The sequence below is a fragment of the Phoenix dactylifera genome, chromosome 7, assembly GCF_009389715.1.
Source record: "Phoenix dactylifera cultivar Barhee BC4 chromosome 7, palm_55x_up_171113_PBpolish2nd_filt_p, whole genome shotgun sequence".
NCBI classification, from domain to species: Eukaryota; Viridiplantae; Streptophyta; class Magnoliopsida; order Arecales; family Arecaceae; genus Phoenix; species Phoenix dactylifera.
Window position 1 is genome coordinate 16,392,635 of NC_052398.1, and position 15,792 is coordinate 16,408,426.

The 15,792-nt window shown below is 37.9% G+C and overlaps 2 protein-coding genes and 1 long non-coding RNA gene across 4 annotated transcripts; 2 read left to right on the plus strand and 1 right to left on the minus strand.

Moving 5' to 3' along the window:
* The first annotated feature begins 1,803 nt into the window (after window positions 1-1,803).
* Window positions 1,804-8,739, plus strand: LOC103707852 (nuclear transport factor 2B). Of its 2 annotated transcripts, XM_026804926.2 has the most exons (3): window positions 1,804-2,223; window positions 7,891-7,989; window positions 8,497-8,739. In XM_026804926.2, the coding sequence occupies exons 1-2, from the start codon at window positions 1,927-1,929 to the stop codon at window positions 7,963-7,965; spliced, it is 372 nt and encodes a 123-aa protein (XP_026660727.1). In that variant the 5' UTR covers window positions 1,804-1,926; the 3' UTR covers window positions 7,966-7,989; window positions 8,497-8,739. The 2 variants fall into 2 exon arrangements, with proteins under 2 accessions (XP_026660727.1, XP_008790757.1); XM_008792535.4 differs by lacking the exon at window positions 8,497-8,739 and having other exon boundaries at window positions 1,806-2,223; window positions 7,891-8,276.
* On the plus strand, window positions 3,961-6,574 carry LOC120111382. Its single transcript, XR_005512607.1, has 2 exons — window positions 3,961-4,063; window positions 4,211-6,574. It is a non-coding gene; the product is annotated as an uncharacterized LOC120111382 (long non-coding RNA).
* A 378-nt stretch (window positions 8,740-9,117) lies between the features above and the next one.
* Window positions 9,118-12,478, minus strand: LOC103707853 (non-specific phospholipase C6-like). The gene is made up of 3 exons (XM_039128413.1): window positions 11,304-12,478; window positions 10,320-10,496; window positions 9,118-9,719 (listed from the first exon to the last, which is right to left on the minus strand). The coding sequence occupies exons 1-3, from the start codon at window positions 12,394-12,396 to the stop codon at window positions 9,439-9,441; spliced, it is 1,551 nt and encodes a 516-aa protein (XP_038984341.1). The 5' UTR covers window positions 12,397-12,478; the 3' UTR covers window positions 9,118-9,438.
* Window positions 12,479-15,792: the final 3,314 nt, after the last annotated feature.

Below are 15,792 nucleotides of genomic sequence, written 5' to 3' on the forward strand. Positions count from 1 at the left end.
ATGACACACCTGCCATGGAGAGAGCCATGGCTGCACTCATCACAGGCTCCCAGCATTTGTTATCACACTCACTCTCTCTCTCTTTCTCTCTTCTTCTTTCAATGGCTGTCCATCCTAATCTAGTATAGGTACAGTCAACATAATCAAGGGCAATAATCTGGCAAGACTGTGGAGGAGGGGTATCTTGGTCGGTCCAGAAAACCCCTCCGAAATATTGTGTTGCATAAGCGGCGATCCAATTGACAGCCCTATTCGTCTTTCTATACACATGCATTGCTTCAAAGGCACTGCAGTTTCTTACCATCTGCGAGATATCACCGAGTAGAGGACTCCCATCCCCTTTTCACCCCTCCTTCCGTAACCAATCGATAACGCTTGCTCTTTTATTGGCGACTAATGGCGATTCCCTATTTCTTCAAGTTGCTCAAACTTGATTGGGATTCAAGCTTGACTTGGTTTAACTATTATCGAGCTAGAATAATCCGAATAGTTTATCGAGTTGAGTTCGAATAGCAAAATATTTAGCTTGAATGTTCGTGAGTCTAAGTCACTATATATATATATATATAATATTTTTAAATATGATATTATGTTATATTTTGTTTTAACTATATTTTTTTAATTATGACAAAGGCTGGAATTGGAGCTCAAACTCGAGCTCAAGTATGGCTTGATTGGTATTCGAGTCGAATCGAGTTGCTCTCGAGTAAGGCTTTTTTTTTTTTTCTTTTCTCTGGTCGAGTGTAAGCTTGTATGTTAAAGCTCGATCTATCTTGAGTCAAGTTTCGAGCTAAGTTCAAACCTCTAGCTACTCGACTTGATATGGTTTGGAGTGCTTTGAGAATAGTGCAATAGTTGATCCAACGGTTGATTTGTGCAAATGAAGGTAAATAAAATGACTCCTTGCTATCTTCCTTTTTTTTCGTTCTTATGCATCAAATGTGCCTGATGGTGGTAAAGCCGTTGCTCGTGCAATGCACATGACCCATACAAACTAAGAGAGGAAAAAGAAGAAATCATACTCATGGTTGCCAGATAAAAATGCGAAACATTATAAAAAGTTTTTAAAAGGTGGGAATGCCAAGGGATTAATATAGACAAAAACTAAAGTGTATGTTAAGATATCGAGTATTAGTGATTAAGAGTATAATTAATTTGCACTATGCTAAAGAACTGCTTCCATAAAATTTTAAAAAAAATGACAGAAATTGTGCAAAAAATTAATACTGTTTACAAGAATTTTCAAAACATAAAAATATTTTCATTTATTCTTATATCACTAACTTTTCACAAGCAAGTGCAGTGATGGTTTTAATATGACAAATAAAATAAATAAATATATATTTGAAATTAAATTTATATAATATTTTATTTTGAAATTTATTTTTTAGTTACAACAATCCAATAAGGTATTGAAAAATATCTTCCAAAAATGGTGGTGGGTATGAAAAATTCAAGAAAACTACCTTCATCCACCAAAACCAATCTATGGTCCAAAATCTAATTCTCTCTATCTTTATATCCATCCTGCAACAAAAAATTATTGGGTGGATGAGGTTCATCATGAATTTAGAATGAATTCATCCTATAAAAGATGAAATTATTAGATAGATTTATTTCATTCTAAGTTCATAATAAATTTAGTCCATCTAATAATTTTTAGTTTATAATGCTTTAGGTACACTGTACCGCATATCCTCTTCTATACTAAATTGCATCAAATTTCTGATTATAATTACAGAAATTAAGGGGGAAAAGATCCGGACACCTCCCTGCCACCCGTCTCTTCTGAATTCTGATCCTTCTATATAAGGCAGGAGGGAACGCGAGAGAAGCAGCAAAGCGAAGCGAACGATCGAGAGAGCGTCGCGGCGGCGGAGTAGAATAAGGGTTTCTGATCGCGGTCGTCGGTAGTAGGCGGCGGAGATGGATCCGGACGCGGTGGCGAAGGCGTTCGTTGAGCACTACTACCGGACGTTTGACTCGAACCGGGCAGGGCTGGCGAACCTCTACCAGGAGGGGTCGATGCTGACCTTCGAGGGGGCCAAGACCCAGGGCGCCCAGGCCATCGCCGCCAAGATCTCCTCCCTCCCCTTCCAGCAGTGCATCCACAACATATCCACCGTCGATTGCCAGCCCTCCGGCCCCGCCGGCGGCATGCTCGTCTTCGTCAGCGGCTCCCTCCAGCTCGCCGGCGAGCAGCACGCCCTCAAGTTCAGCCAGGTCTCCATCCTTTTTCTTTTTCCTCCCTTTCTCGCTTCGATCTGACGCTTGATCCATTTATTGATCTGGGCTTCCGTTTGGTTGATTCCTAGTACTTAATTTGCTCCGGCTTATAGATCTGAGTTTTCTTTCTTCTTCTTCTTCTTCTTCTTCTTCTTCTTCTTCTTCTTGATTGCGATCTGTTTATTTATCTGTGGTGATGGTCTGATCCAGGCTTTTGCTAAGCTAAAGTTGGGATTTTGGTGACATATAGTGAACGTAACTGTCAATAGGAATGGTTGTTGACTTTTTGACCCTCGGTATCTTTGTTTCGGTGATCTATGGTGCTCTGAATGTCATTTCTTTTGATTATTTGAGTATGGGTTTTTTGATCTTTTTTTCTCTTGTTAACAAATATTAACATCTTACTGTGGGTTTTGTTTAGTTGAAAAATTGAGGCATGGTGAGTTCTGTCCAAGTGCCTGACACTGTCCAGATCCTTAGAACACTTTATATAAGATGGCTATGTAGATCAGTATGGGCACTGATATTCTGACGCCAAGATTATGTGTTTCTAAAGATGTGCTTGTATCGCTTGGATGTTGTTAAGCAATGCCAGTAAAGGATGGCACTAGTAACAAAGTCCCGAACTATTGGTGGGAATGTTCATGGTCGTTGGAATTTGCCAAATAATACATGCAGCAATTACGTAATGAGGAAGTTATGCATAAAAAAATAGCAGAGATACTACTAGAAAGTATAGTTTCAATATTTCCGATACGTAATCCTTTATATACATGTTGAGGCAAACAGACACTACGGTGGAATAGACCTGCTAATATGCCCAATGTTCCCCCTCCCAGAACAAAAAGATCAAAACCTTCTGCACCCCATGCTGGATTTACAAATTGTACGTTTCCAGTTAGATTGGACGAAACCAAGAAATAACTCCTTACTTGCGAAATTATTAGGAGATTTTATTAAGATCAAACAATTCTATCTTATTGAGTATGACTGTATAGATATGTGCATGCCAGAGTTAATGTTTATCTTTTACAACCATGACAAGAACATCAGAGCATCTTGTGAAAGAAGGCTTATATAGTTCCAATGTGCCTGTCACTGAGGTGGCTTTTAAGGTAGCAAGGTTTTGGATCAGGATACCTTGTTGAGGCTGCATGTGTTTAGCTGCTTCCCCTTGAACATGTTTATTAACTTTGAAAACTGCTGTAAAGGTCAGCCAATTATATATACTGCTTACCCTTTAACAATAATTGTGCTGTCAATTTGATGTGTAAAATTCAACCCTTCTGCAAATTTGTTTTATAGCCCATGGATATTCTTTAGCTTGAGCATATATATATATATATATATATATATATATATATATCATGGCTAGGTTTGTTTGTGCTATTACATGATCGATGTGCTTTTGATACGGCAACATGAGTTTTCAAACTTCTACAAGATCCAATTATCTATTGGTCAGGTCCATTTTTTGTCATTTCCATTATTGCTGACCATCTTAGACTAAACATCAAGTGATTTGATTGGCTTAGATAGAGTTAAGTTAGCTTGTTTACTGCTCTACTGATAAGGCTTTTTGGTTTTAAGTATATTGTGTAGTAATCATGGTCGGCGGAACCATCTCAAACTGCCTAGTTCGGAGCATCCTGAGTCGAAGTGGTGGCAGACCAGGATAATTCCGGCAACGAAAAAGAGACCACCGACAGAGGGAGAGAAAGAGAAGAAAAAAGAGGAAAAGAGAGGGGGGAGGGAGGGAGGGGGAGAGGAAGGTGGAGGCTGGAGAGCCGCGGAAGAGGGGCTCTGCCTTCGGTCTTCAGTTTCGTTCGAAACAGAGGTCCGGAGGGGACCCCTTTTATTTTTGCGACTTTTAAGTGAAAGTCGGCAAAGCCATTGCCGACTTCACTTAACTTTTTACTTAAAGCCAAAATAAATACTAAGTTGGATACAATTTGATAGTTTGCTTTATTTGTTTTCACTGCAGATCTTGTCTTGAGAACATTGTGATGAACTCTAGCTCTATGTTCCACCATTGGGCATCCATGTTCTAATGGTGCTGACAGATTCAAATATTTCACATGGACTGGTAGATCTTGGCCCCATGTAATCTAGATCATATTAGATATCTTGATACTGATTATTGGTTTAAACCTTGATCTTGTTATGAATCCTAGCCTTAGTTTAGGCTTATTTGGGCTCCTTTTATTGTCCATTTAGGTGTTAATTTACTTCCTTAAATTTCTGCATTTTAGATTTGAGTTCTATGATGTCATACATCACAACATTAATGCCATTTAATGTCCTTTAGAGTTTAGAATATAATATTTGCAGTCTTTGAGTTTATTCTGAATTTAACCCATAAGAAGGTATCCAATATGGCTGAAAGAGGTGGAAATCAGAAAAGGCCCAAGCACAACCACATGCACGGGGTGCTTGGCAATAGGCTGCGCAGAGTATGCTTAATGAGCATGTCTTAATGCTGGCGATCATCATTGAGCGGTTAAGTCTGTTCTTTAACACATTGGCCTTGGCATCATTAAGGAACACTTACACCTAGGAACTGGGACCTTGTTGTGCTTGGAGAGGTTGCAGCTCCATATCAAATTATCTTACAGAAACTAGTGGCGTACAGGATGATGACCCACTGGTTTCAAGTTCCAACTTTACTGACGAGCTTGATGTATATGTAGAACAACCTAGGACGCTAGTTTCAAGTTCCACCTAGGACACATCAACATGAGTCTCCACTGTGAGGGGTTTAACTCATAGAGTCTCACGGAGCCACTATACTGGAGCATCTCAAGTAGGTATTGATGATAGGTTACTCATGACACTATAGTGGTCTTCATATTATGGGATTTACATTGAGATTGATGACTTTAAGAGGTCATCTCAAAAAATGTGAGTTCCATTATTAATAAGATAGCATCAATCATTTATTTGAGTGAAAAAGCGTGAAGGAAAATGAGCAAAGTTTGTCACCACTTAAAGTTGTAGCATTATTGTGGTGGAAAGAGCTTCGAACTAGCTGAGCTTGAAGAGGAAAGGAGACAATCTTCACCTGAGAAAAAATGAGTTATTAGTTACAGATATAGTACTTCAAAATCTGACTACTCTCTCTCCGAATCTCCTGGGGGCTTGGATTTATGTAGGGCCACAAGTTAATCTTTAAGAATTTGACTTACGGGCTTCAACAAGAACGCATGATTACATCTCCCTGTTCAGGATTACGCATTCCTGTTCCATTTTCACTGCAAATGGTGTGCATCAGCAATCCCTAGAACTAAGAAGCTAGTCTAGTGAACATTTAGGATGGACACCAATAACAGATGCCCTACAATTTGTATTGGATGAAGCCTAGTCCTGAGACAACTCAAGCTGCCAAACCCACCTACTGACTCCTGCAAACACCACTAGTAGACCCAGAGCAGGAGATGCATGGACTGTTGATCATCAAAATTAAGTGTAGTTGGTATAAATATCTATTCCAGGGGCTAACTGTTGACTAGATTCCAAAATTACTTTAATTAAGGTATGTAAATATTAATGTTTGTATAATTAGTTTGGCTACTAATTGTGTTATGAGGGTTCACTTTTTTTTCATGTTAACTATTATACTGGTGCTCAATTACTAAAGCTTGTAAAATGTTATCCTAATAGTGACCAATGTTATTGTTTTCAGTTTTATATATTTCTTGAGGGGGATGTTGGTAGAAAGTCATCATGCCAAAACCAAATAGATGGGATGTGACCATTTGGTAAAAATGTGGTGATGGAGGTAGTGTGATATCTTGAGTTTAGCATATTTTCTTGAGATATATTTTCTACTCCTATATTGAACCATCCTATTGCCTGCCTGAAACTTCAACATTGGTTGCCCACTTCCCAGCTTATCAAAGTTGTAGGTATATCTCATGTCTTAAGAACTTCAAGAAGAAAATACAATATCATGTTATGTGAGGACCCATGCAGGTGCATCTTTAACCTCACATCAATTGTGTTAGGGAGATCTTAAATACTTATACAAGGCCAAGGAACCCAAATAACATCTTTATCTAGCTCTTTTAGGTGAGATCTTGAGTTATTATAAATGGCATTAGAGCAGACCCAATCCATGGCTTGAGTGGATTAAGAAATATTGTAGCAGGGGCCCTTTGGGCTGGCCTCGAGCCAATTTTGGCATATGTGATTGGATTTAATTGGATTTCAACCCTTAGTCTAACAAGGATCCCAAGGTTCAAACGAGGGAAGTATGTAAGGACCTGTGCAAGCTTGTGTTTGGTCCTACATAGTTTGTACGTTGGGGAGGTCTCACATACTTATGTAGGGCCAAGTAATCCAAATAGTACCACTCTCCAAAAATATGACCAAATTACCACTCTCCAAAATATATTTCTAAACGAAACATTATAAAAAGTAAATCACTGGACATCCTAAAGTAACTTCAAGTCTTTTAGCATTATCATCATAATCATCAGTTGATCTCTCATCACTTCCATCTCTACTAAATTTATAATCATCATTTTCTTTATCTATCTCCTCAGTGCCAGCCTCTTCTATTGGCCATCTATACAGGCTTTCTTGGACCAAAATGCCCCTCAAAGTAAAGTTAACAGAGCCTTCAAAGAATGGACATAAAAGGGATATAAAGGATAGTGTTGAAATTAGAGAGGCACCCTGAATGCTTCATGTTTTGTCAGTTTGGCCTAAGCACTTGCCTAGGCATCCTGTCACAAAACCCGTTTTGCCCGGGGACCGTTGAGGCACTTGAATATTGCCTTGCCTTGCCCGCGCACCTAGGTGAGCACGCGTAGCACCTTCGACTATAATGGATAGTCATTCACATAATGATCTTGAGAAATAATATGCTTCAGCAATTATCAACACTAGCCATCAGTTTTTTCCTTGTATAAAATTTTGTCCATTAATTATTTTATTCCTCATGATTCCATTTTGATTTGTGGCAACAGGAGCATGTTTTGATACCCCATATTGGAAACTAGTTAAGGCAAGCACAAAATGAACCACCTGTTTCTTTTTATTTTTCCTTTTTTCCCTCTTTTTCTGCTTAAAACCCAGAATGAACCATGTAGGGTCTGTCTGATTGCAAGGAAATCTATGGAGAAGGAAAAGGAAAAATAATACATTTTCACAGAAAAGGAAAAGTTTTGAGAAACTTAGAAATATGCTTTTTCATATCTGTCAGTTTTCTGTTAGAACAAACAAATGGAAAACTAGATTCTCCAAACAAAATAAGTTTTTCTGGCAGTCTCCATTGCAGCCAAAGGGACCCAATCTTGAGTTCTGGGAAAATGATGCTAATGAAGATAAGATGACTGGTTGGTGCCACATCTGTTCACACTCTTATTAAAAAACAACATATTTGGTGATAGGGGCTTGAAAAAGAGGTGCTCATTCCTTCTTTAAATGAGTCCTTGAAGAGTCAAATGCTGATTTCATAGTATGTGTTTATGAAATTTGTGGGTTACCACATTGTTGGCCAATAGCAATTGGCTATTGTGATTTGGCCATGCAGATGCTTATGTTGTTTCTGTTTTTTTTTTTTTTTTTTTTTGATTGCTTATGATTTTTTTTCTTGTGTTGTTGATTGCTTCTTAAGAAATCGATGTATACTGTTGACTTCTGTCTGCATATCTGTTGTAGATGTTTCATTTGATGCCAACACCACAAGGAAGCTTCTACGTGTTGAATGACATCTTCCGATTGAACTATGCCTGACAATTCTTCCATACAGCTCGGAAGGTAGTTGTTGCAATACCAGAAAGGCTTTAATATCTATTCTGAGTTCGTGAGTTTCCTAGCAAAAGAAGGTTGTTCTTTTGTTTTATGGTTTGTTTTCCTTTATTTGAATGGATTGGCAACGGAGCATGTTGAACCAGTTTTAAGGCTTGCAGGATTTGAACCGATAATTTCGTATCACATATTGTTTGTTTGATTTTCACCTTAATTGAAGTGGTTGCATGCTGTTGCTTGCCATGTGGTTGCAACTAGAATGGCTTTGTTATGAATGAACAATCCAAATAATGGTATGCTTGGTCATAGCACAACTTTTTGGGTTATCTGAACTATATTCTTGGCCTCTGCATCCCCTTCAACTCACAATGCATAACGTTCTCTTCACATTGAGAATGTAATGTCTTGCTCTCATAGATGGTCTATAAATAGCTGCATCCGTAGTTACCACATCTTTATGAACTTAGAACCTACCAATGTATATGATGACGTCGATTATCACTGTTATTGTTTCAGATCTTATGCAGTATTTTACTCGGTTGGAATTAGATGTTCACATTCTTGATTGGAAGGAGGTGCTGAAATGCCATTTGCCTGGCTTCTGCGGACTTACTAATTTCTGGTCCTTGTTCTAGTACTTAAACTAACTGCTTTTTTTTTTCCTCTGATATATAACCATCTGTATGCTCTGCAAATTTAGTGTCCAAAAGAAACACCAAGAAACTAAATTTAGAGCTTGTCTCTTCTCTTTACTATTTATGATTTCTCCACTATTCCAGAGAATTCATTTGATGAAATTTACAGAGATTGCAACTTAATCTTCAATCATGATTGTAGCAATCATAATTACAAATGAATACAATGACCTACCACATAAGTTACAAATCATATGTGCCATAAGCTTTATAAAAAATGGACCAGCCTCATGAGGAAAGCTCGACTATCCTGATAAATAAAGCTTGTCGGCACTGCTAGCTTTGATTTTTGAATTCAAATTTCCAGCACTTTTGTGGGCATTTTTGTCCCCTTATGCCCTTGTTTTGTAGCCTACATTTTCTGAATGAATTTGGTGAAGCACGTCTCCCCGGTTTTCTCAAATGAAAAAAATAAAAAAAGAGGCATGGCAAATTCATGTGATCCTTCAGTGGATAGGACCCTACTCAATCTATTTCTCTAACCATTTAACCAATTCAAACTCCACAAGTTACAGAACAAACTCACATTGTAGTCGGAGTTCAAAAATCACATTCTACTTTCCACAAAGACACAAAAGATAAAAAAGAAAAACCCACAACCTATTAAGAAGAAACTCTACAATGGAGCACCATTTTGTAATTCAGGCTCATATCAGGCTACACTGCGATTACTTTTTTACATTAATTGGAGCATAGAACTAAGAACAAAGGGTGTACAGAAGTCTTCACTCTTGTGAGAAACAGTGGAATTGAGTAGCACTAATCATGGGATTGTGGTTCTAGCATTCATTGAGGCTCTCATATCTACTATCTCTGATTCATCTGCACCCGAGTATAAAGCTTCTCTGCTTGCTTGAAAGAATCTTGAGACAGCATTTTTCGCATATCCATCAGCTTTCTTAACAGTCATATTGCTTAAGCTGATTGAGTGACCATCACCACAGAGAACAGCAGCCAATTGGACTATCTCTCTCTGAAACTCTGATAGTGGTCTTTCTTCTTTTGCTCGAGTCGTCCTCAGAGGCGGCACATCTGGCAACACTTCTGTAAAAGATATGCAACCAGGTTACTGAAAAATTCTACTACTAATATGAGCTGATCTTCCAATGCAATGAAAAGATTAGAAATTTCTCTTCATCTTCCTTTTCTACCATCTCAAAGGAAAAGACCGATGTCTCAATGCGAATATCCTATTTGTTTTTCACCTTGTCACTCTTAAAAGACTGCAAAATGTAAACCTCCAATATAAGCTTATTGTGATACAGGTTTGTTTTCTCTAGTTAAAAATGTTGAAGACCTTTGCAGGAACACCTTCTGTTGAACTTTTTCTTTGGATATATATGAACTGTTCTCTCTCTCCATTTCTGTCATAGAGATGTGCTTAGCAAGAAGTATAGATCAATGAAAACTTGCTCAGTTTCCTAATCAATTGAGAGAGTTAATATAATGAATACAATCCATTCGATGCGTAATGAAAGAAGGTAGATTCATAGATTAAAATTAACCTGAAAGGAAATTTATTTAATTGACAGATGGAAAATGGTGAGTGCCTACAGAGCTGTTGCTTATTATCCTGTCCTTGTTTTGATTATGAAAGGAGGCAGTTTAGATGGAGTAGATGAAAAGAAATAGAAATGTACAAACCAGGGCAGTCTGCTCTTGGCAAGGTTAGCTCACTGAGGATGCTCTCGAAGGTCCCAGCCCAAGCATCTCTGCGAGTCAAGAAATCCGAGGTGAGGTTGTACAATTTCTTTATGGTTGCAGGGATTGAAGAGTGCTCAAACTCTGAGTTTGGAGTTGGTCCATTTGGCCTGGTCACCACTGCAGAGATATCAAATCACTATGAGGTTCGGTACGTAGGAAAATCTCTGCCTTAGAAATAGCCGAACTGCATGAGATACTATTTTGGTTTAACTTCACACGCCAAATGGAGATGAAGCAACTACAGTCACAATTTCCATAAATCAAATGTTTCATTTTATTCGAGAAAAGCCATCTCTTTCTCAACAATGTCTTTGTCATTTGATCCAGTAGCATCCCATTAGATAGTAATAGATTTGATAAATACTGGTAACTCTCGGATATAGTATTAAAATGGAACCACGATGATTTAATCAAATAAAATCTCAAGCTAAACTCAAAAGTTCTCTGAGCAAGAACCGTTTGATGATCAGCTTGGGGCATATCTTGAACTTGGAAAAAAATAAAGCAAAAAAAAAAAAGGCCAAATGTTTGAGAAAAGCCAATACATTCTTTCTGAAAGACCAGAATTATATTGTAAATGATTATATATCAGTGCCTGCAAAAATGGCAGGCTTCAGAGAAGCAAGAAAAAGAAGCAATAGCAATAATTAATAACAAATTACATCACTAATAATAACTTGTGGGTATTTAGTAGATGACTCGTCTTACTGCTTGAACTATTCATAGCAAAGTGGAAAATTTATCAACAGATCTGCCAACATTGTGGCCGTATTTCTTCGAGTCAATAGCTGGAGAAATGCTGCATATATGCACCAGACTTCAGTTGTATATATGGGCTACTGAGTTACCATCTCTTATCACAAATAATCAATCAAAGCATGCGAAGAGATCTAGCAATATACATGTATATGATTGCAGGTTTACCTGTTCCTTTCTGGATCCATGGGGATACTGCGATCGTGGGAACTCGAACTCCTAGCCGATCAAAGCCAAAGCTGTAAGGTTCAGGCCCTACGATCCCATCAGGACTTGGAATACCAAGATTAGGAGTCGCAACATGGTCGTAGAATCCACCATGCTCATCATACGTGATGATCAGAAGGCTCTCATTCCACTGAGGACTAGCTCTTAGAGCCTCATACACATCCTTCACCAGCTTCTGCCCATTGGCAACATCATGCGAAGGATGGTCATCATTTGCAGGGCTGCGACCGAGATCGAAGTACCTCGGCTCGAGCACACTAAGTCTTGCCAGCCTCCCATCCCTCGCATGGTTCATGAAGGTCCCAAACTTATGGAATTTGGACGCATACTTCAGCTTCCTCAACCTCCTATAGAACAGTGTCGTCGGAGCACTCTCGAAGTAGATGTTGAAGTCCAAGCCATCGTCATGAAGAGAGTCGAAGATGGTCTTCTGCGGGTAACCTCGAAGTAGCTTCCACTTATCGTGTCTCGTCGCCCCGTGAGAGGTGGCGGAGTACAAGAAGAGCCTGTTAGGCTGCGTCGGCCCTGGAAGTGATGAGAACCATCGATCGAAGACTGCGAATTCTTGCACCAGGGAGGCGAAAACGGGCAAATTCTCAGGCTTGAAGCCTTTCATGACGGTGGTGGCCATGTCTTCGGAGATGGCTAGAGCTTGCTCTGCGAAGCCTGACATGGATGGGGTGGCACCAGAGCCGAAGACTTGTTCCTTGACGCCCTGGAATGAGTGGTCCGGATCGGGATCGACGTAGAGGGCATCGTCGGAAACACAAATGCTTGGTGAATTGGGGTCTTGGGTGGATCGATGGTTGCATTCGGTGCCTGTGAGGCCATCGAGGGACGAGTTGAAGGCCTTTTTCATCCATCCGAGCATGTGATCGAAGGACCGGTTCTCTAGCACAAGGACTACAATGGCTTGGATGGGTTGCTGAGCTGCTGCATGGGAGCAACGCAGAGGGTGGAAAAGGGAGAGGGTTAGAAGTAGCACGAAGGAGGGGAGGGGGGAAGAAGAGGGTCTAATTTTGGAGCTTGCCATTGTTTTGGTGATTGTCAGAGTACAATGTGGGACTAACAAGCCCTTCAATTTATATTCATAAGGTGTACCTGTACCATAGAGCAAGGTTCGCCATCCCAGATCCCCGATACAATTGTATTGTAGTATTGGTACTATATAAAAATTATATATCGGTTTGATACCGGTATAGTATGATATCAACCTGCATGGCAAACCATGCTATAGACTAACAAAAAGCTCATTTTTACCGGTCATTGTTGTGGTGTAGGATAGGATCAGAGGGATCAAAAATTAAAAAACCGATCAACATGCCCTTTTTCGTACGTGCGAGTCCACTGTAGGACTGCATGTTGAATTTTTCAGAATCGAATATGAGTGTATCTAAATAAGATATTTTTTATTTTGAGAAAAGAATATATTTGAGTTAAAATAATACTGCATTTATGGGCGTAGGATTAATGAATTCGAGACTAGAGGAGAAAGTAGAATGCATGTGGATGTGGAGATCTTCCTACCATGAAAACAAAGAAATGCTTGCCAGTTTTTTATTTTAGGCAATGCTTGGTTCCTATTAATTACTTCCTCAAATCAGATGGGGGATCTTTTTGTCTATGATATTTTCGATAAGCTAAGAATATTATTTAGGTTTTTCTTTTCTTTCCCTTCTTTTTGGAAAATAGGCATTTTAGTAACTTCCTACCATGAATAATATCCTTGTTCGCTTGGTATCGAAATGCTCGCATATTATCTGGTTCATGCTTTTAATAATTTCTAAGTTGATTTTTTGTTTTTGGAGAAAAGAATCCAACTCATTTTCTTTTGTTATAGAAAATTTTAAACTTATTTGGATATTGAATGCATGAACCATATTAAGCTGTTTGTGTACATTGAGTTTAAATATGTGACATCTTGGAGCATACATATTATAATCCCAAAGCATGTTATTTTTGGTTAATGGTAAAACAAACAATGTCAGTGTGTTAATATGCATGCATGCAGACTTTTTTATTTTTTATAAAAAAAATGCATATTTTTGCATACATATATGCTCTCAAAATTATTTTGCTTTGACAATAATACCCCTTCTATTGGATTTTGGCTGATGGTTTTAGTAAATGACTATTTTACGTAAAAGTAACTTTATTACCTCTTTGCATTAATACCATGAAAATCTTATGCGAAATTATAGCCCTTTATAATACAAATTGAGTATTAATTTTTTTCAAGAACATTAATGCAAAAGAGTAATAGTGCCATTTTATAGTTAAAATGGTTATTTACTTATGCCATTAATAAAAAATCTAGCATAATAGGCATCAAACAGGATGATTTGATGGTATACGTGTAAATAATGATTTTCGAAGAGAATTTTTTGTAAATCCTTTTGTAGAATCTATGAAGATAAATGAAACGCATTTTGCATGGAAGCTTTTCATTGGTTTCTTCCTAGCCCAATTTCACAAGAGGAAGGGATGGCTCCTCACTTCCCTCTTTTAAGAAAACTAATTAGCAGGAGGCTAACTTTGAGGGTTCTCAAGGCTAAACAAACACACTAAACCTGGTTTTGGGACCACAACCTGGGCCCACCACGCAACAAGCATATCTAAGGATATCAACTTCTTTAACCCATGGTTGGCCCAAGGAGTGCAGCAAAAGTAGGATAAGGAGTGCAATTGTTCCACTGCACTCCTTATATCATTAGGATGTTAGCAAAAGGAAAGTATATCATTAGGATGCCCATGATCATTTGCAATGAAAGAGTGTGACATGCACACCTTTCAAGGAGGAAAATCACTTTAATATCACTATCATCCAAGCACAAAAGCAGCATTTAAAGATGTTAGACATCTTTTTACATAAGGCAAAAGCTTCACTTGCTTTATTAAATGAAAGCTTAAGCCATACTTATCTATCTTTTTTCCTAATAATTGTAAACAGTGTCCTTGATTGTTTACAGCTTTTTATTGGCAAGTGCTTTATTATTTCTACTATTTCTCTGAGAATTAAGGTAGGAGTGCCATCATATTGAGTCGTATTGGTGACCTAGTAGTCCTACATTATTGCAGATTCACAGTTCTTTAGATTCAACAAATTTGCGGTTCTTGGTCCTAGTTTCCTAAATATTTGCAGTTCTTTTGCATGCAGTTGTATATTTCTAAATTTCGAAGAGTATGATGATTTTACTATTTATTTTAACACATTATTTGTGATGCTTATTCATTCTTTAGATTTCAAACTATTCTTGTAAGCATGACTTGTGGCCAGTGCTCACTGCCCTTCAAGTCTTCGGTAATGAAATTAAAGAAAGTAATAATATAAAGGTGCCTTGCACTTCTAGGGTTATCAATCTTTTCAAGGAGACATCTGTTAGTGTCGATGAATTATTACTACTAAAACGCTTTATTAAAAGCATTCCGTTGGAATAGTTTTTGAAGGTGATTGATACCAACCATCTTTTTTATAGTGCAGTGATGCCGATCTAGTTGCAAACCATATGCTCTGCTTGCTTTTTCCTCCTTTAGCTATAAATATTTTAGTAGTAACGGGCAGAGATTGCCATGTCAAGGTGCTTGATTTAAGATGCAATTACCTGTTGAGTTTTAATTCAACAGGTTTAGCATCCTATGTTGCACCAAGGTGATTGTGCTACATACTGGTGTCAAGCATGTATTTCATATGTATTCGAGAGGAAGAAGCATGTAAAGAATTATTATTTGTTCATTAAAAATTGTATTGCTGTGGGCTTGACTTCTTAGAGATCATTGCTTAGTTTATTTAAACCTTTTTCTTTTTCAGTAATTCATTAGAAAGTGAATACTTGGTTGATGTTTACTAAAGTACCATCTTAGGAGTGTCCATTTTGTGCATATCAAAAGTTCTCCTGCAATATGGTGTAAAGGGATTGGTGTCACTTGTGGGATTTGGTGCAACCCAGAAAGGTTATTAAATGTTTAATTGCCAAATCAGCATCAGTAGGATTGGAGAGTTTTTTGTGTACATGAAACAAGCAACACAAAGGATCTCTTTACTAAAAAATAGTGTGGATTCCCAATGCATGTGAAAGGATATATATTTTTTTTTGTTGCAAAAATATTCGAGGGAGTAAGAAGGTTGTAATTTTCTTGTGGGAGATGAGATAAAATGGAAGTGGGTTGATCGCTCTTGGACTTCTTCTTGGATTTCTAATTTCAAGAAATAGATTTATTGTGACTAAATTGTTTGTTCTTTCTCCCTCCCTTAATTTTATCATGCTTCTGTTAGTGACATTATTATTTATGCTCTTTTGATTGGAAAACTCCAGCTACAAAGGTATGTGTTTCAAACATAATTTGTTTGCTTTGGACATTATTGTAGTAGAGATGAGAGTAAATTTATAAAAGAAAAGCAAGATATATGGCATTTGATATTATATATGGT

Bases quoted from the DNA above. Each gene is read 5' to 3' on its own strand.
- LOC103707853 (XM_039128413.1), bottom strand. From the start codon at position 12,396: ATGGCAAGCTCCAAAATTAGACCCTCTTCTTCCCCCCTCCCCTCCTTC. The intron at 10,497-11,303 runs GTAAACCTGCAA...ATATCTCTGCAG, and splicing joins ATGGATCCAGAAAGGAACAG to TGGTGACCAGGCCAAATGGA. The intron at 9,720-10,319 runs GTTTGTACATTT...TATCTTTTACAG, and splicing joins GCCAAGAGCAGACTGCCCTG to AAGTGTTGCCAGATGTGCCG.
- LOC103707852 (XM_026804926.2), top strand. From the start codon at position 1,927: ATGGATCCGGACGCGGTGGCGAAGGCGTTCGTTGAGCACTACTACCGG. The intron at 2,224-7,890 runs GTCTCCATCCTT...TATCTGTTGTAG, and splicing joins ACGCCCTCAAGTTCAGCCAG to ATGTTTCATTTGATGCCAAC.